The sequence below is a fragment of the Crocodylus porosus genome, unplaced genomic scaffold (assembly GCF_001723895.1).
Source record: "Crocodylus porosus isolate Cpor-Errol unplaced genomic scaffold, CroPor_comp1, whole genome shotgun sequence".
Taxonomy (NCBI): Eukaryota; Metazoa; Chordata; order Crocodylia; family Crocodylidae; genus Crocodylus; species Crocodylus porosus.
The window spans coordinates 20,683,380-20,704,019 of NW_017728951.1; the positions used below are offsets into that span (position 1 = coordinate 20,683,380).

General features: G+C 46.8%; 1 protein-coding gene across 1 annotated transcript in view; it reads right to left on the reverse strand.

Annotated features, from left to right (window-relative positions):
• Positions 1-20,640, reverse strand: part of MXI1 (MAX interactor 1, dimerization protein) — a 52,231-nt gene that overhangs the window by 11,936 nt on the left and 19,655 nt on the right. The window contains exon 3 of the mRNA XM_019556071.1: positions 19,639-19,668. Within this exon, the coding sequence (XP_019411616.1) occupies positions 19,639-19,668 (30 nt within the window). The remainder of the gene's footprint in view (positions 1-19,638; positions 19,669-20,640) is intronic.

Below are 20,640 nucleotides of genomic sequence, written 5' to 3' on the forward strand. Positions count from 1 at the left end.
ATCTGGGCTTGCAACAGGGACATACCGGGGCAAAAGCACATCTAACAAGAGCATCTCTGCCGTACGCTTCTAGGTCATTACAACCAAAAGGAAAGAATAATTCAGATGGATTTTGTTTTCATCAGTCCCTCTGGCTGTTTAGGGCGTTTTACACTGAAGACTGACTGGCTTCCTCTACTGCACTTTTGTTTCCAGTCACTTTGGTCTGGATGCTCGAGTCACACCGGGGGGGGGGGGGAATCTTTTGAACTAAAAGTTTCCTCAAACCACATTACTTCTCTAAAAACAGCAACAAGCCCTAAAGTCTGAGCTTAAACAGATGATAAGGTTGAGGTTGGTCCTGCTTCGAGCAGGGGGTTGGACTAGATGCGACCTCCTAAGGTCCCTCCCAACCCTCACTGCCTACCAAACGGATGAAATTTCTACTTCCAGTCAAAACGAGCTGAAATATTCAGCCTGGTTTTAACTAGACCTGTTTGCGTGCACACAGGAACAGAGCCGGCCATCTATGACGACAGCTCCAGCAGACCAGGGACAGGTGAAAAGCGCTAAAGAAGAGGTTTGTGACTGAAGGGGAAAAAACAAAACCCATCCGACCTTGCAACTCGCTGAAGTTATGCAAATCAGCACAGCTTTCCCTGCAACATGAACCACAACACAGAGATCTGGGCCTGTACCGCCCAGCACAATATGGCCCCGAGCGGGATTAGGCCCCGGAGGTGGTACTGAAACGCAGGCAGTGACAACAATGCATCCGTGCACTTTGGAAACAACATCCAGGCTATCTATTGTTAGCCTTATAAAGGATTATTCTATAGACCACTGCCACCCACATGATAAAAGCTATCAATACAATGGGCCAGTCTGATGGTTGTTTCTTTTCCTCAACAAAACAGCTGAGACAGATTTTGAAAACTGCCCAATACAGAGAAAATCTATAAATAATAAAAAAGACTGGTTTCCCCCAGGAAAAAGGGAAGGCACAGAGAGAGCACCCAATGCAACCCTCACCCCAAAAGAAAAAAGACTCAAGCCTGGGGGGCCGATTCAGCTGCAGGAGCGTACCCGAGTCGCCCACAGATCCAACAAGCCCCCGGGCAGGGTCAGCGCTGGATGAAAGCATGTCAAATCGAGCAGCTTCTCCAAGCACTTGGGTTTTGTACCAATGTGCCTAAGTTTGTTAACAGGTGTTGGGGGCGCTTTGTGGGTCATGATGTGGGGCTCAGGGACATGCTCTGTCCTCGTCTGGGCTGGATGTCCGAGGCTGCCTCAAGCCTGGCACGATCTGCAGGTCACACAAGTCGAGAATAACAGACCACTACGGATTCTGTTAATCGTAGACAGACCAAAAATCAGATACACCAGTTATCCATGCAGACAGACGCGTGCAGAACCCTGCTCCGGTGGCAGGCTTCATGGCCAACCAGTGCACAGGTTAGGGTAGTGGACATGGGCCACCTTCCTAAAGCATGGTCCAGCCAATGCTCTTCGTTTCCAACCGCACTTCTGTCTGGGACAAAGCTGCTCTGGTCAGATGGACCATAGCTGTCCAGCGTGCAGGAGAACCAGCCCGTATTCACAGCTCTGCCACTGACCTGCCGAGTAACCTTGAGCCAGTCACCTTGCTTCCCTGCACTTTTCCTTCCACCCTGGCACCTGTTCTGTCTCTTACACAGAAACCACTTTGAGGGAGGGTCTGTCTCTTCCCTGCAGGGGCTTCGTAGAGCCAGCCAGCTCCTATTATAACTCCACCGTATGGTCAACCCCAAGCTTTCAAAAAATTCAATGGTAAGCTAAAAATATCATGACTGGCTTAAAAATCATGAGACTGTCCCAAAATAATCCAGTTGGGATGGTTTTGATTTGCCCTTTGAATGCTAAGCTTTTAGATCACACACAATTCCTATTTTCAGGCTTTTTTTCTAGTCAAGAGGAAAACTCATTTCATATTTTAAAATAAAAAACAGAGCTTGTCACCTTATGATCCTGACAGCAAGGGTTTAGTGACGCACAGGGGGGGGAAAAAAAAAAAATCATGGGACTCATAATAAAATAATACGACTATAAGGCGGCACACCAGCGATGCGATGCAAGGAGTGTTACTGAGTCCCAGATCCCACGTCATGTTGAAAAACATAACAAGGTAATTGAGTCTTTTCTCACCTGTTGGACTTCTCTTCAACAGGTGAGAGGCAACGCACATTGTTAAACTTTGGCTCAGCTGTTACAAAATCCTAATGAAAAAGGGGCCTAGCAAAGAGTCGGTGAAGCGCTCGGTGCCCGTGGGCGCCTGGGACTCGGAATAATCAAGCCTGTGACGTCTTTAAACCCATTTGTGTTTACATTCAGTTCTTGTACCAAATCCTCAGTGCTGGTTTATTAATTTGCTCCAAAACAGGGATACATTTTCCTCCTCTCTTTGCAAATGATGGGATTTGAGAGGCTGGCAAGAGACAGGACGTTGCAGTGGATGCACCGAAGCGGCGTCCATGAGCCATTCAAACTTATTCTTTTCCCCAAAAGTCATACATGGCGGGGATGGGGACAATTACTACTTATCTTGGCCACAAGATTTTAATTCGTGATTAAAATTATACGAACTGCACTTTAATCTACTGGAGAGCAATACACGGCTTTATAAGCAAAACTCCTTGTAGGTTCAGCTGCTTGTTGCACTAGGCAGAAATCAGACCGTGACCACAGACTAAATGCTCAAAATGACACCCTCATTCTGACTTAGAAACAAGGCCTGCTCCTTGCTGCTGGGGTTACCTCTCAGTAGCACCTGCGCGCAATACTTCAGCACTACAGTGAAATGTAGCTGGAGGGCTGGGGCCATGATACAGACCCAGTCATGTATTTAGCTGCTTGCCTGGAACATAGTAGAGAGGTCTTTATTCTTAAAAACCAAAGCCATGTGGCAAACACCAGCCTTAAAAAACCCCACAACATGGAGCCTAGCCATGCTCATTATAAAAGCCAGATTAGCTTAACAGAACTCTGCCTTTAAGTTAAAAATAGAGACCTGCTCTTTAAATAGCTGAGACTGCGGCTTGTGCCCTCACTCTTGCTTAATCCCATTATACTCACACTCCTGGATGCAAGGTGCGGCGTTTGCCGCAAAACAGGGCGAACTCTCGCCCGCTGCAGGAATTTGCCTCCGTGGCACCAGCTGACCCCACAGAGCATCTGCGGGACAGGTTGCAAGCCTGCCAGGGATGATCTCAGCTAGCCCAAGGTGTGCGTGGGAGCACATGTGCCCGTCACGTAGGGGCACTCAGCTTTGTGGCTTGACTTAGGTCACGGGTGACAGCAGTAAGATGTTTAGAAGCAGCTAGAGGATGCCCTGTACCCAACTGGAGATCCCCGAAAGGGCCTCACTTTCAAGCTGTGGAAAGACAGTCGTCCTCTCTTTAAAAAAAAAAAAAAAAAAAATTAAAAAATTTTTTAAAAACAGCGAGGCTCCTGTAAAGTGCCTCCAATTTGAGCTCCCCAAAGCCACCAGGAAGAGTTTCCTAAAGTGTTGGCTAAGGATCTGTGGGGTGCGGCTTGTGGATCAACACTGGGAAGAGACCAGATTGGAGGAGTCAAGGCCCGGAAGAGCTGGTGGTTGCACACTACAACGGAGACGTCAGGGATCTGTACGGATCCATGAGCACCACCTCCCTGCCGTGCAGGCGCATCAAGGCAGTGCTCCCAGAGCATACTTTACCAGACTTAAGAGACCCCCAAAGCTATACGGTCTTCTACAAAACTCCCGAGTGGACAGAACTGTTCACACGGTCGTATGAGGAACAGCTACTTTTCTTCAGGAAGGTGCCTAACTGGGTAATATAAAGTACAGGCACAATATTTCTAAATCAAAAGTTTAAATAAAAACTTAGAACGTGAGGGACCTGGTTTTAGTGCCTACAAACGCAAAAGGTGCGTGTGCACACACGCCAGAGAAAAATAGGTCAACTCATGACTCCTGGTGAAGCAGGAAAGGAAGGTGCCAGCCAATTACTTGGGACAATCCATTTACTATTTTCAAGATTACAAGCAAGGATTATGTAGAGTATGAAAATGATAACCTGATTTTGTACTAGAAGCACATCTTTGTCTTGTATTCACACATGCATGAAAAAACAGGGCTGTGCAAATATTTAAATGACAAAGCTAATCCATGATTACTAAAGCGAAGATGTTTTTAATGTTGATTAATGCAAGAGTGAGGGATTCACCCCACGTGCCTCTTAGAAACCATATTCAATTGCCTTCTGCTAATGGAAGAAAAATCACAATTCTTTAATCAAAATAACTCCCAAAATGTGGGAGTTGGGAACATTTGCTTACACCAGACGTTTTATACCAGGAGGAAAACATGCATTCTTCATTTAATACCACTTCACACTGTCAGAAATATTTAGGCCGTCATCAAATATCTACTGTACCTCTCAGATACAGCCGGCATACATCTGGAACAGTAGAAGCAGTGCATGTAATTTTACCTTGTATCCACAAGCCATTTCAGAAGGGGGGGGAAAAAAAAGTTACACCTAAGAAAAATGCACAATACAGAAATATCTAGCTAAAAAAAAAAAAAGAACAAGACACAGCATTCTCCTTCGGCAGATGAGAATTACAGAGAAACCCCAAATGCATTTTTTTCTAGTGACCATGGACCTTTTACACATGACTTACCATGTGATGATGATTTAATAAATGTATTTCCAGTATCTGACCATTCCTGCCAGTAGCTGCCACGTTCAGTACTAATGTCATTTACTGTCCAGGTGACACGTTAGGGGAGGAGGAAAACAGCTGTGCTCATGACCCCCTGCAGAAATTTGGATGGGGAAGATGCAGGAGCAGGCGCAGAAAGGCACCGATCTGGTACTCTGGACGTGGGGCAAGAGCAGTTTTACAGGCTGTTGGCAACTTCTTGGGGATACAAATCCCATCGATTCAAACCAAAGCAGCGGAGCGCCCATTCCTTTGATACTTGCCTTGCTCCGAGAAAGGCCAGGTGGACAAAAGGCCTGCAGCAAGACACAATACTGTCCACTTGGAAATCATTTTTTGTGGCAAAAGGGTGAACGTGGAAATGAAAATCTGGCAAATTCCAAGGTCCTGCCCATATGACGCAGAGAATTGCTTTATTAAGTGGTTGCTACTACTGACCCAAACCTTGCTCCCCTGTACAAGGGTCACTACCGCCTCTTGCCGCGAGTGGAGGGCATGGTTTTAACTGCTGAAGACGGAAGACAGCTGCAGCCTGGTCAGCTATCAGTGTGGGAGGATTAGCTGCCACATGCTGCCTCACTCAGCATCCAGCCAGCAATGCAAGGGTCAGGATGCCACCTGGGAACAGATGGGGGGAAAACTGCAGTTTGTTTTGGAAAAAAAGGAGCTGGAACATCCAGTCCTTGTGTTCATTTCCATTTGTTTAGTATCAAATGCTAGGGAAGAACTGAAAAGACATAGCCACACATGCTACAATTACAAAACAGTCTTCAGAGAGGTTGCCTAATCTCTCTTTCTGTCCTACAGACACCAACAAACTCCCTTCCTCCCCCCAAACACACGCCAAAGCCCAAGGTACTCGTCTTCCTTGCTCAGACAAAGCTGCCAGTACTTTGTTAATTCATAACAGTTCAGTGCCCCTGTGGGACACAGCACTCGTTTGAGCCTTAACCACACCTGTAATTATTTAAATACATACTAACTGAAAAATTCTCACTGAAAATCATTAGCTAAGAAATGGTTTTTAATTCAGCTTAACACTGGGAATATCATCCTGAACATACCTATAAGCAGCCTGGATTGTACAGGTTCACAAATGCTCCTAGTAAGAAGTTTGCAAAATTTTACCATGTTTTAAGGATGCATGAATTCTCCTTCCAAAGGACATTCAACCGGCTCCAAGGACAGGGAGGGAGACTAGCAGGCAGGATGGAGGACTGGGACAAAGGAGAATTCATTCCCCAACTCTGCCCCAGACGGCTTGTCCTTGCAGGTCATTCAACTGCACGTGCCCAGTTCCCCCACCTGTAACACTACAACTCGAACATACAGTGCCGTGGCACTAAACCCACGGATGTTTTTCAAGTGTTCATATGATCTGGGGCTGGTGCTCGCATGCGAAGTTCCTAGATAAAGAGGGGGCACGGCTCGAAATGTGAATTCATTCAGTATTCACCTCTGGTCAATAACCAGAGCATGGGATCAGCACGAGTCTTAAAAATACCCGAGTTCACAAACCGCACCCAGAGGCGAAGGTATCAGCATGGAAAGACCTTTGTGCAACCCCTACTCAAAGGAACTCGCGCTAAAGTTCATGGAGGAGCACAAGACCGCACCAGTTTTGCTGACCCAGCAACCAGCACTGTTTACAGAGCTTAGCTTCTTTCCGCAATTGGCCCTGCCTCAGAACTGCAAACTCCCAATCTCCAAAAATGAGTCACCCGCCCCCTGAAACATCAGATCAGCTTAAAAGATTTTTTTTTTTTTAAATTAGAAGTGCTTCGCTCTTATGTTTCCCCCCTTCTGATCTCTGAATTCTGACACGATTGGCAAGCCAACTTTTTCAGGCTACCTCTGAAACCAAGAGTGGGAAACTTAACACCATTTCATTATTGTTATTTTGAGTAAAAGTTTTGATTCTCACTTAAATGCACACACTTGGGGGTAGGAGCGCAAAACAAAAACATACCACCACCTGATGTGTAATCAAACCTCGAGGCTGGCAACACCACATTTTTTCCATTTTAAATTCCTGAATTGTATCTCTTTTTAATGCACTTTTTCTTTTTTTTTTTTTTTTTTTTAAAGTGATAGTTTAAAAATTCCTCCTCATTTGGCTGCCTGAAGGGGTTTGGACCCCGAGTTGAAGGATTTATGCTTCTGCTATGTTCTCAGAAAGCCTGCTGCTCTTTACAGCCCTGCTTGGTCTCTTCCCCCTCCCCAAGGCCCACTGCATTAAGCACTCTCACAGATCACTGGGAAGCTTGCCATCCAAAGAAACCCCAAGTTGTGTGCATGATCCCAGAGGGCCTTATCCAGGCTTTGTTAAATTATGCTGCAACCAGTAAGGGTTCCCGAACCTTTCCCCCTGCAATCTCTTCATCAAAATGCATTTCCATATGTGCTTGATCCAGCAAACATCATGTAAGCTACTTTGGCAAGCCAAGAACAGTTTAGCAGAGGTCACGCCGTGCGCACGTTTCCTAAGAGGGTCGTATTACCTCGAATATCCAACAGGGACAAGCTGTTCTCTTGATCTGGTTTCCTACTTCTCCTGGCATCGATGGAGCAGAGTTGTTTCTGGGGGAGCAGGAAGAACGGGCAGGGGGAGGGCCGGCGGAGAGGTTCGAACCGTCTGCGTGTACCCTCGAGAAATGTTTTCGGTAGCTGAAAGGACACACGTTCTCATTCCTACGCATCCGAACATGCTCCACATTCAGGTCCTTCCTCCTAACGCAACGATGACGCCCGGGAAGCCGCTGTGTCCCAGCAACTGCAGTGCCGAGACAGTCTCTTTCTGAACAGTGGCACACAGAGTCCAGTTTCATCTTTAGCCCCTCATTCTCTCCGTCTAGGGCCCAACAGAAAGAAGATGAGCATTTGCCACTCTGCAGCTACAAGTGGTCATAGTGGGCTCCTATATACACGCAGGGATCCCACTGCAACACAATGGAAATCAAGCACGCCGGAGCAGACTCGATTAACCGAGTTTGCTGGAGCACGAAAACCGATGCGCTCCGGCAGGCTTCTGCGTCACGTGTAGCAGTGTTGCTGCGCAGCTCCGTGCTAACAAAATGGCGGTGGGGCGCTTTGAAATAAAACACGTTCGATGAGCTCTAGTTCAAAGCACCCCGCTGCCATTTTTCAGCATGGGGACACGGGGCAACGCTAACACACATGATGTGAGGGAGCTTTTGATTAGCATGGCCCGCTAATTAAAGCGCCCAGTGCTGTGTCCCACAGCATATGCAAAAATGCCCCATGATGGTTAGGAGTACTGAGGGGTGGCTAGATGGACCTTTGAGGCCTTGTTCTGAATCCAGGATTTTTTTTGTCTGCAAAAAGACAGTCTCCAACCAAAATCTGACTCTGGGGACCAGCCTTTTAGCAGGTGTGCCACAGATTAGCCTTGCACCCTCCCTGGGTAGCACTCTGATCCCTGTCCCCTGCCTTACCTGCAGCTCTGCTTTCTGTTCTCTGCCCAGCCTGCCGTTCTGTTTTCTGCTTCCTGATGCTGCGCTGCCTGTCCCCTCCCTGATCTGCCACAAGCCACACAGAAGTTGCCCATGCTACTTGTGGCACACATGCTGTGGGTTAGCCACCCCCAATCTAAATGAACATAGGCAAACTACAGACTGGTCATCAGGAGGGTAGTAAAACACTGGAACAGGCTACCCAGAAAGGTTGTGAACTCTCTTTTCATGCAAGTTAAGACCTGGCTAGACAAAACCTTGGCTGGGGTCATCTAGTTGGGGCTGGTCCTGCTTTGGGACCAGATGACTTGCTGAGGTCCCTTCCAACCCTACTTTTCTATGATGAAGCTCATGGGGAAAGGGCAGAACACGTAAGTGAAGTGAGCAATGGGAGGGTTTGAAAACATCACAACAGTCTCAGGTTTGTTCACTGACAAGAAGCGGTTTGGCTGGGAGCAAGTTAGCTCACCAGAAGCCTAAAGGAAGAGCGAGGAGACATAGGGGAGGGGTCCTGGCACAAGCACTTCTGCCCTCTGCCACCCTCGCTTGCCCTCGTCTGGTCCCCCTCAGAACCGACATGCCCCCCTGCTTACGCTGATGGCATCTCCTGTCAAACCTTCTCTCCCGCACTCCCTGTCCCCGATGACTCGAAGCTCTCTGGGACAGGAATCGTGCCCCCTGGGAAGGCCCAGTCAGAAGCAGAGCGCTATATAAGGAAAAAAAAAACAAAAAACACATCGGTGGGATTTTCAGGAATGCCCGAGTGACTTGGATGCTTTGAAAATCCTACCCAGAATACAACTGGAGGTCAGCACACGCAGGCAGGCAGCAGGGTACACTTGAGGCTCCACGTCAACTGTTTACTGCTGATCACGATAAAAGGAACAGACTTCTTATCACACAACGTGTGCTAACCTGGAGATACCACGCGCAGTGCTCATTTCTAGGAAGGCAGTCCTGGATTCTGAGCTTACAGACTGACAAAACTCATCAGAAGCATGCTTTTTCAAGGTACATCTGTCAACGCATCAGCGCTCCTACATCCTCCATTCAGTCCCTTTGTCAGGTGCGGGAGGTCACGGCACTGCATTACACAAGGTCAGCAATGAGGTACCGTAAAACATCACCTACACGTGCATGCTAGAGCTAGTGTCTCAGTTTTCCCTACTTACAAGAGTCTCTTCTCCAAGTGCTCAAGTCTCCATTTCCATTCCCATGCAGAGTAACAGCAACTTCATCATCTGCTGGCTACAAGGGCCTTTTTTTAAATAAATCATGCTGTTTTATGTATTTTCTTCCAAACATGAATAATTAACAGGAGAAATGCATTCTTCCTGCACAGAAGGGACATGATCTTCAGGCAGCCAACGCTTTATTGCTAAGGTCTCTATACACAGCTCAGAGGGCTGGGATTACCTGTTTCATGACAGGCTCTGACACAAGCTCCATCTGGGTGGTGATATTGCAGCCACAGTTTCTCCCTTTTCTTAAAAAAGGGGATGTTTCCAACCTGGCAGGGGCTGAGGGACGATTTGCTAAACTCTTTGAGGATCAAGAACACCTTGCGAGTTATGACATGTATTAGCAGACAAACTAAAATCCAAATCTCGGACCCACAGGATTTCACAAAGCTGAACACTTCCCTATCGGGTACTGATGATATGGCCCTGGCCAAGGCACAGCCTGTGTTATCAGAGTTTTTCTTGCTAGCACTGCTAGCCATCTCCCAGTACCAGAGAAATCCCTTCATTTAGTACACATTGCCCCTTAATTGTTTTATTGTCATCACATGCACTGCTTGAGACTACACCTGCATAGTGTGCCTGCCCACAGCTGTGCAAACTTGCTTTTGTGCAAGGAAGGCTCCGGGGCGGCAATATGGACAGACAAAGAACCGGGAAGGACAGGGACATTCATGGCTGAACAGCTACAACTCGACTAAAACAACATTACGGGCAAACTCCCTCCCTCCCTGCTCCATCCCAAGGACCCTGGTAGCACAGAGCAGCCAACAGTTTGGCTTAGATACACCAGTTCGTATGTCATGAGCCACCTGTGTTGGCCCTTTCTGTACTTGGACAGATCAGCTCCAGTATTCAGACCCAGACGCTTCCGTCTGGTCTTCCCTAACAGCATTCCTTTGGCAGTGGCACCCTCTCATTCACCTGGCGTCCATCACCTTTTCTCAAATCAAAAAAGCCAGCAACCCACAGCCAAGATGAACCAAAGAAGTCACAAAGGGCTGGGAGCCATTGGGTCAGCTGCAGCCCTGTGACACTGGCAGCGGAAGAGGAGAGGAGACTTGTGGAGATGCAGGGAACGAGGGGGAAAATTAATGTTTTAAAATGGGAGGGAAGAAGAGGGGGTGGAAAGAGATGTCTAACACTGAGAACAAGGAAGTGGCTGAGGTTGAGGTGACTTGAGCTCAGAATCGGGTCTCAGGAAGACTTCTGGCTTGTCCGCTTCATGCTAAGTACGTATAGACACGGTGGGTGCGTCTACACATGCATTTATGCCAACTTAAAATTTACTGCACGAGAAGTGGGAATAGGCCGGCATCTACACGTGCAAGCGTTAAACTGCATTAAACGTCGTGTGTGGACTGACTTGGGACTAAAGTTAGTTCTGAGCACGTCAACAAACATCGCTCCCTGCTACAGAGCAAGCAGCCTGGGAGGGCTACAGGAGGAGCGCATCTCAAGGGTGCTCGAACAGCTAGCTAGGAAGAAAAGATGTGCTCACCTGGGGCCAAATTCTTCCTCTGTGCAACTCCACTGGCTACAGTGAGGTTTTTCCATGAATTAATTTGGCCCCAGTCTTTGGACATTTTAGGCTGCACCCCCAAAAGTCACAGCCACAGAAGTTATCCTAAAATAAACGTCGTGGCACCAGGCTGAAATACAAACTCAGAAATGCAGGTTTGGGAAGACATTCAAGATGCCAAAGCTGGCTGCAGCGCATTCCAGGTTAGATATCATCTCGGTACAGACGACTGTGAAGTCCCAGTTTTCATGACGGAGCTACCGCAGTTACGAGACCCCTCGCGGCTCCCTCGGGGCAGTCCACAAGCAGCAAGGCACCATTTGATGCCGGTTCTAACAACTGCCCTGGAAACTGTAACTAGAGACCACTGAGTGCAAAAGACTGATAAGTAAATATGAGGTCCTAACTCTAAAAGTACAAGTTTCCTCCAAATGTTTGGGCTCACTTTAAAGTTGCTATCCAGCCAAAGACACCATTTTGGGATACGAAAGAATGAACACATTCTTTGCAACAGTTCCTTCCAGTGCCAACCAAGCGCCACACACGTACATCAAGTTTGGCCATTTTCTGTATTAAAAACTATGAGCAACAAGATACTAAAAGAGTTGGGGATGCCGGGGGGGGGGGGTCATCGTAAAATAAGAGCCCCTAAGCAACCCCTAACATTTCACATCAAACCAAACACTAAACCTAAAGACCAAGGGCATTTATACACATGCTCTGGGAGTGGGGGATGGGGACGGGAACACTTCAATTAGAGCAGCTCTTGCTCTAATTAAAGCACCTGTAGCATCTCATGCATCAGCATCCCCATGCTGAAAAATGACATCCCCATGCTGAAAAATGACAGCAGAGGCGCTTTAACTAAAGCTTGTCAAATGAGCAGCCTCTCTGCATGTGTATATGCACCCCAAAAGACCAAATCCTCAACCACTACAATGCATCACAGGGAGAAGGGGAGGGAGGGAAGGGAGAAGGAAAGACCAGGGTCACAACAGCTGGGGCCTCTGCATGGAAGGGAATTTGTTAGGTGAAATATGCTCAGAGGACCTTTGGATGCGAAAGTCACTTAGACACCTCTTAATACCGGCAGTTGTTTCAAAGACATTTCAGGATAAGCAGCAATGATTCTCTTCTGGGAAGTAAAATAGGACAAATTAAATCAATCAGAGCTCACCTGTTTAATTCCTAATGGTAGGGATGCACTATCCTTTCACATCCTTTCCTCTCCCCCTCTCTTGCCACCCTGGATAGCTTCTCCCCACCATTACTCTGGTTTCTAGTCAAACATTTGAACTATTTAAGAGAGACTCTTAACTGTCAAGCATCCTCACTCCTCTTACTTTGGCAACAGAAGTCATTCGATATTCCCACCCTGGTGCAAAACCATTCCAGAATCCCTGGCTTTAATATGAAGCTTAATACTTTTCCTCTCTCTCCCATAGTTTAATATTATCTGCAGAGCTGAGCTAGTTTCTGCTAAGCAGCGACACATTATTTGTTGGTCACAGAGACTCGGTAAGCCAGGTATGTTTCAGTCAAAAGTGACCCGGGTCAGCGTTCTCCCTGAAGGGTGAAAGAGGTTTTTGATTTGTTGCCTCGGCTAACCCTGATCTTCAATTGGGCTCGTTAGTCAACACTGGGTAGGACCCCAACTCTCAGACACCCTTTTAAGGAAGGCACCTCTGTACTGAACAGGTTATGACCAATGTTTGTATAAGAGGAGTAGAACAGCAGAAAAGAAAGGTCTTGGCACAGCCAAGGCGTTTCAAGACCAGTTTTACTGCATATTGTCCACCTTTGTCCCCTACACCTTTCACCTCACACGTGCTCCTTTCAGATGACCTCCTTGAGAAACGAGCCTATGCTGCTTAAGGTGTACCTTTCACTGGGTCCACCTTTTCACAGGAACTTGGCCTACAAACCAGTTTTCCCCACTCCTAGTGAATAATTTTAGCTTTGCTACTTAGCGACTAAGGAAATAAAGATTCTATAACTCCATATAGATGTTCTGGATGCACCTGTATCATTGCAGCATCTGACTGCTGATAATCAATAGATTTAAAAAAAAAAAAGGAGGTAAGATATTATAATGAAGAGACACTGATAACCAAGGGTCTTGCAATCAAGAGCCATGAAATAATGTAGAAGTCACTCTGGTACAATGTTATGGTCGCACACCTAAAGCTGGACTGCAATGGGTTTGTGAGAAGACTGCTTCTTGTGTCCAGCCCCGATAAAGCCATAAATCCAGAATTCTGGCATTTCAGGCAAATTAACCCATTGTACTAATCACATCATGATAAGCATATGCAGCCCCGATTACATACACCCCAAATAGTCAAATCCACCCCACTTTCTAAGATACCACTCCCTGCCCCTGCCGTGCCACCCTGCTAACATGATTTCCACCTCCGATCCCCTGCTTGAAGTTTTAACTTTATTTCTTCTCCATCTCATGTTTTACCTTCCAGCTCTCCTCCCTGAGATTCCCCACCATATCTACTTTCTCTCCATCTCCTCCCTTGCCCCCCAAGCACAGATCCCAACTGTCCCATGACTAAACAGCCATGGCTAGAGCAACACTACACAAGCGTGTAGGACAACGCTCCAGCCTTATCGCTTCAGTTGTGAGCAAGGTAGAGACTACGATCCAGATGCAGCTGACATCTTGAAGCACTCTCTGCACCTGGGCTCCTTATTAAAGTTGTCCAAACCTGTCACTAAGGAGATTCTGCCTACAAAGGGGGAAGGAACAGGGGAGCATCTCCCTCTTTCAGGCTCCAAGCCCTGTTCCAGCCAGGGTTGGGAGGCACATATATTGGAGCCCAGGAGGAGAAGAACTGAACTCAGCAATTGCCTGTTCTTGTCCTTGCAGCATATATAATGAAGACGTCAAGAAAGGTTCCTTCATCCTCAGAAAACTTTTCCAAGTTGGTGACATGACCCCAAATTCTGTCTTCCCAACTCATCAGTAGCAGGCTCCCGGGAAGACCAGGGGTCTCTCTGGAAAGGTTCAAGGGGTGCAGGGTATCTTGAATGTTTCACTGAAGGTTTCCTCCCACTTATCAGATGACAGAGAGAAAAAGGTGTTTGCAGAATCAAAGTCTAAGGATTCCTTCCCCGCTCAGCTGCTGGGATTCCCATATTCTTGCTATTTGCTGATGCACCATAATCCCACTAGCTCTTCAGCCAAGAGACACAAAAGAAAGGAGGCCTGAATTTGGGCCATGCAGAGAAACGAGCAAGGCTGTAAGAAAAGCTTTGTGGTCTCCTTCAGATACCAGAAAAAATCTGCTTCTTGCCTGGTTACCTCTGAGCACGGCCGACTGCTCATAATCCTGCTACCAATGACTGCTACCAATTCTCTTCCAAGTGCTCTACAGTGAACTGAAAGACGTGGAAGCATCTATGGTTTGTGCCTATGACAGTTGGGTTTTAGTGATGGGCAATCACAGGGTATGATAATATGAAGCTGATATAATTTTATTTGTCCCTAAAAACCAGATCAGCTACATCATAAAACCTAGCGAGCTTTACTTCATCTATTAATGGATGTAAAACTCAGCTAACAAATAGCAGCAACATTATTACCATATTGGTCTACCAAAATTGCCACTTTACTGAAAGGCAAGGAAGTCATCTCAGTGCCATGCTTGGGTTTTTTTCATGCCACAGTGACCACATCCTTCCAGCAACACTAGAAACTAAAATGTCAAGTAGAAGAACTGCTGCTGTCTTTATAACCTTGGACTTCCTTCTGAATAAATCTAGTTTACATTTAATTCTGAGAAGCGGCAAACCTGCTTTCAGAAAATGTTGTCCTAATAAAACTTCAAAGCTCAGCTTTGTAAATCAGCTTTACAAGTGGTTTCTTTTCTGTCAATGGGCCACCTTTTTTCAGGAGCCAGCATTTATGAGAGAAATTAAAGGAACGAAAAAGCATTTCTAAGCATATCACTACGGCGCTCTGATTTACGGGGTGTGCATGTTCGGACAGCATCCCCTTGCCTCTCACAAGCAGATCTCCTCATTCCCATTCTCTGTGCCTCTGCTACCCAGATTCTTGCAAATACATGAGCTGCTTTAACCTGTCCTTCACTATTCAACAGACTGCGGGGCACTATTCAACAGACTCCTGATCCTTTTACTTGACTTCTAATTCAGGAAAACATCTCTAAGAGAAAGCACTTCAATACATACTCAAGTCCCACAGAAGCAAAAATGCTTGTCAAGGCCACTTTTCAGTGCCCTCCTGAACAAGGGCTTCACGCATCTGGACTTCAGAATTTGGTTATTATGTATTAGTAGTTTCTTGTCTGCCAGCTAACACCACTTTGTTTTCTTAAAATGAATCCTGCGCTATAAAAACCAATATACACACTCCCACCAAATTAAAGCTGGTTTCCTAAAGGTTAAAAGCTAAACAGAATTTATAATCACAGTCCGATATACATGAAGTCTTCTAGCCACCAAAATATTACAGAAGCCTGGAGTCACTAGAGAGTAAGAAAACCACCACTGAAGGCTCTCTGCAGTTTTAAACTTTCCCACTGAATAACCGGTGGGAAAGCGGCATTGTTGCATTAGTCGCATCTTGCCGCAATGGAGAAGCAGTTATTGTTTTTTGGGTTTATTTTTAAGATACGGCTAAATATCAAAGTGCATTAAATATAGGAGGCATTACTTTACAGTTAGGGCTCTCAGGCTCTGGAATGGGCTCCCAAGGGAGGTGGTGCTCTCCCCCCTACCTTGGGGTCTTCAGAAGCAGGTTGGATAGATATCTCACTGGGGTATTATGAGCCCAGCACTCGTTCCTCCCCAGGGCGGGGGGAGTCGGACTTGATGATCTGTTCAGGTCCCTTCCAACCCTAGAAACTATGAAACTATAAATAAAAATTAGGATTTTCCACCATAAAGATTAAAAGGCAGCTAATAAATGCAAATCAACTTTAATCAAACAAGCAAAGCCCAAAATAAAAAGGTGTCAGGGCATTCTCTTAAATCAGCCGAACCACAGAGAACATCAGGGAAGGAAGGAGAAATCCCTGAGCATCACAGTATTTGGGCACCCAATCCACAATTTCCCTATCGGATTCACTACACTATTTATGGACCCATTGCCCTTTCAGGATAAAGAAAATGTATATTTTGAACACAACTTTTTTGTTCTTTCAACTAGCGACTGCTTTCAGGCAGCAAAGAAGAACAAGGGTAATCTAGATGCATTTCCTTGTACTCTGACTCAAGTTTTTGGAGAGCAGATCCAAGAAGGCGGCTTTCTTTTTTCCCCCCCACTCTGTATGCCTGCCTGTACTTGAAAGCAGCTCTGTTTAATTGCTGAATGGGTTAAAATGAAAATTTCACTGCATACTAGACAGTCTGCTGCAAGCAGACAGAAAAAAACACTGAGTCAGGGACCTAATAGTGGACAATTTTGAAAATTATAGGGTGTGTCAATAATGGAGATAACAGTGAAACTCAAAAGGAATAATCTCAAATAATAGGCAAAATGAGCAACTGCCAGCAACAAAACCATTAGTATCAGGGCTTTCATCTTTATCACAGCTAACGCTGGAGCTGGAGACAAACGTAAAGACACTACAGACAGAACATAATGAAAGTCGAAACGTGAAGCGATCCCCATCCCTCTACAACGCGGGAGGCTGCAAGCAGCATGGAGCTCACCACACAATTACCGGAAATAAATTATGAGAAACAACTACAGCCTCTGCCTTTTGTCCATATTTTTAGCTGCTTCCATGTGCACGCCATTAATAAAAACCACATCCAAATGGGAAATAAAAGGGCCCTCCGCCAATATGCACGTATTTTCACTCCTCGTGACAACTTACATGGCACGTTGCCTTTGCTTAGAGTAGAGGGTTCTCGAAGCGTGTTTGCTTGATCTTGGCCACAACTATCTTCCACCTATGGTTTCACTAGGTAACACTATTTACTCAAATCCAAGACAAGCACACACACACAATAAGGGAGGGAGCCTGGTCTTGGATTAGAGTACTGGGGCCCAAGCCAGAGCTCCTGGGGTAGCTCGAGCAACACACGGGGTGTTTAGCACAGGGAGCTTTTAACACAGTTTCTAACATGTTTTGGCCTGGGCTACGCTGACTGAGATGACCAAACTGAAACCCTATTTACAAGTTCCCGGGCAAGGCCAGTATCATAGCGGTGATAACTGGCAGGTCTTGTTCTAACCCAGACAGAAATTGTGCAGTGAAGCTGTGCAGAGTGGAGGAGATCAAGACTGCACCTAGCCGAGGGGGAATGAGGGGCAAGGAAGAGGGGAGTGAAAGCCCCTGAAAGCAACCTCTGTTTAAATGAAACAGTGGAGACGAATTCAACTGATAACAGCTTTTATCACTAAGAAAAAAAAAAAAAAAAAAAGGCTTCACAGAGATGAAACACTGGTAGCAATAGGAATGAGCTGTGAAGCACATAATAGTACTCCAACTGCTGTCCGAATGGCCATTCCAGCACGCGGATAAATACCACGACCCTCAGTTAAAAGACAGGGAAACTTAAGCAATGAAATGAAGCAGTTCACCCGAGGTCATGGAGAGTCCCTGTCAAAATCAGGACTCAAGGCGAGGCGTGCCCAAGCCCCGTGCGTAGCTGTCCTCTGCCTTATCCAGCCTGACAGATGTCCCAACTGCAACTGCTGAAGTCGGAGCCACACGAAGACGGGAGCTCCACTGGCCTAGGCCACGAGTATAATGGATGAGGGAAAGCCCAACTGACAGCAACAGTACATGTACCAGGAAAATGGTCTCAGGATAAACTTCCTTTACAGAAATAATCCCAGACAGTGCAAGAAGAGACGCATCGGAGAGCAAAAGATGAGGAATGAGGCGGTCTCAGTACTAGTCCACCTTGCTCATGCCAGGAAGGATCTTGGGCATCTCTCTGCACCCTTCAGCCTTAGTTTGCCCAGTGACTTCCAGGAAGTAACTACAGTAACTGAACCAGAGCAAAGCAAGCAATACAGTGAAGCAGCAGCCAGGACGACCATTGTCATCCACCTGCCATTTCCAGGTTAGAATAATAGTTAGGTTTGAATGACAAGAATAAAAACAACTCAGTTGGACCTCACCGATTCACAGCTGCGACTGGGAAGTGAATCAGCAGCAGGTTAGGCATGTCTGCAAAGCAGACAGTCAGACAGGGAGGAGAAAGCAATCTCTGCTCTGAAAACAGGCGGGAACAGGGTGTGGTAATAACCATCAAGCAAGAATTCGGGCAGGCTTACCGATGGGCAAAGCACTTGTCATTCAGGCTCACACTCAGGGGTTTCCTTTTTTGTTTTTACTTTGCAAAACATGCAGCAAAAAGCATCAGAGAGCACAATCAACCCTGGGTACCTGCCACCCTTACACAGTACGGAAAAGAACCTGGGCGTGGAGAAATGATGGAAACATCAAGACTCATGGGCGAGTGAAGCAGCCAGCCAAATCCACATCCTTCCTCTGAGCTGCCCAGAACCTGCATGCAACTATTTTGCAAATGTAGTTCCTCAAACCTTCCAGGAGAAGGGGCTGGACAGCAGGGAAGTCTCCCCATGCATCAAAAAGGTCAAACCTCAAGGAATAGCAATTTTGTCTCCCTGTCACCCCCAAGAGACCGCAGGAGTGTGAGGAAAGCAAGGGCAACATGCATCGTGCCACAGCCCCGAGAACCTGTGTGGGAGATGCTCTGGTAGTCTGATCAGGGACTCATGCTTGGGTTAGTTCCCCATGAACCCCTGGCCAAACCAGCTATGCCTCGCCCCTGCAATGCTGCCATCCCCTATTAACTGATGGGGAGGCCTGTGGCAATAAGACCCCAGTAGCATATTCAGGGCAAGTTTATCCGCGCCCTCGCCCCCAGACCCCAGCTCGCCCCTAAACACACAGTGGGGCTGTCAACGGGGCAGGAACAGTCAGCCTGGGAAGTTCACACTGCTCCAACAGACAAAGAAACCCCAACCCTGACCCAACCTTAACTATAGCATGCCATAATCTGATCTGCATGTGAACTAACTCCCATTGTCTCAATGGTATTTATCTTACTTTATAACTCCTGTTAAAAAAGGGTTGAGTCATAGAGCAGTGCTAGCCAAGTCGCAAAAGTGCAAGGCTTGCTAAAACTCTGCTCGAGGATAAACAGGCTCTGTCCTAAGCCAGGTTATGAGCAAGGCGCTCCACGGGCACTTTGCTAGCCAGACTTCAGATCCTCCGGACAATGGCGTTTTCCTCCACGCCACAGAGAATAGGACAGTCCTGCCAAAGGGACTAGAAAAGCAAAGTGCTGCTCTTCAGATCATGGTAACACGTATGAACCGGGCCCCGAGAAACCCGATACGTTAGCAACCCCATGTACGGAGAGCGACCCAATCAGACTTCAGCGTGTCAGGAGAAAAGGAAAAGCATATACTCTGCATGCAGATTAGTCCCAAAACTGGGTCACTTCTTCCTTTTGGGGGGTGGGGGAGAGGAAAAAGAAGGGGGACTTCTTTTTCAGACCCTTTTGGGCCTTCACCCAGAGTTTAAACCTACCTGGCGCGGCGTGGCAATTTTTACAGCTGTCCAAGCTGCTCAAACGATGCTGACACGGGCAGCATGAAAGCATATTGCATGGACAGGGCGGGTAGTTCTTAGAATTCAGTTCACGAGCTACTTACCGGTTCTTTTCTAGTTCATTGTGCGTAGACCTGGAAGAGAAACAAAAATGTGGATTAGCCTCCTTTGACCTCGCCACACGACAGTCCAATTGCTGCGAGCTGCAAACGCTCCCCGCAGTGCATCCCAGCACGCCGGCAGCTACCGGTGTGCACGGCCGCCACGCTGCCCCCTCTCTCACACGGCTATCTGGAAGCCTAGGGCTTTCGCTCAGATTTGCAAGAAATCTGCCCCCCAGATTGAAGGGGGGCGGGAAATGTTTGCAAGCCAAAAAGGAAGGAAATGGTGTGAAGAACAGATGAAGAGTCAGGAGCCCCAGAGAAGCTATTTACCTCTGCTGTGCTTCAGTCTGCACATCTATTGATATCACCTCTCACACTGGGGTATTCTGAGACTTAATTAACATGCATAAAATACTTGGGAGATTTTTAGCGGCGAGCTGCTCTGAAAGACAAGCCCATACAAGCCAGACAGTGGGTGGCTAGTTAGATTTGTCCCACGTGCTGTCAGGACTCAAAATATAACTCGGCATTTGGACCCACGAAGGCAGGATGTACTTATGTAGGGACATGAGGAAACAGCATTTTTTCTGCCCTCCTTGCAAGCGATACCCTCTCTCAAGATGCTTTGAAGCATCACGGGCGCTCGACGATGACTCGCCACCTCACCTCCAGCACTGCTGACAATCAAGAGATGCCAGCACCACCGCGCACTCGCTTATGGTCGGCCATCTGTGCCCTCGAAAAAGGGCGCTCACTTGTATCACTAGATAGGCCCTGAAAATGTGGACCCTTGTTTTAATACCTGTCTATGCAGCAACAACCTCCTGCTGAGAAATGAAACTGGTTAGAAACAAAAGAAAAGGCTTGCCTATTTTTCCCCTAATCTATGACGACTGCAGAAAAAGCTATGTTTTAAAAAAACCTTCCAGGGCTTACAATCTTCGGCATTAGTAACACAAGCGAGGTTGTTAAGGATAATTAAATAAAATATAGACGGATTGA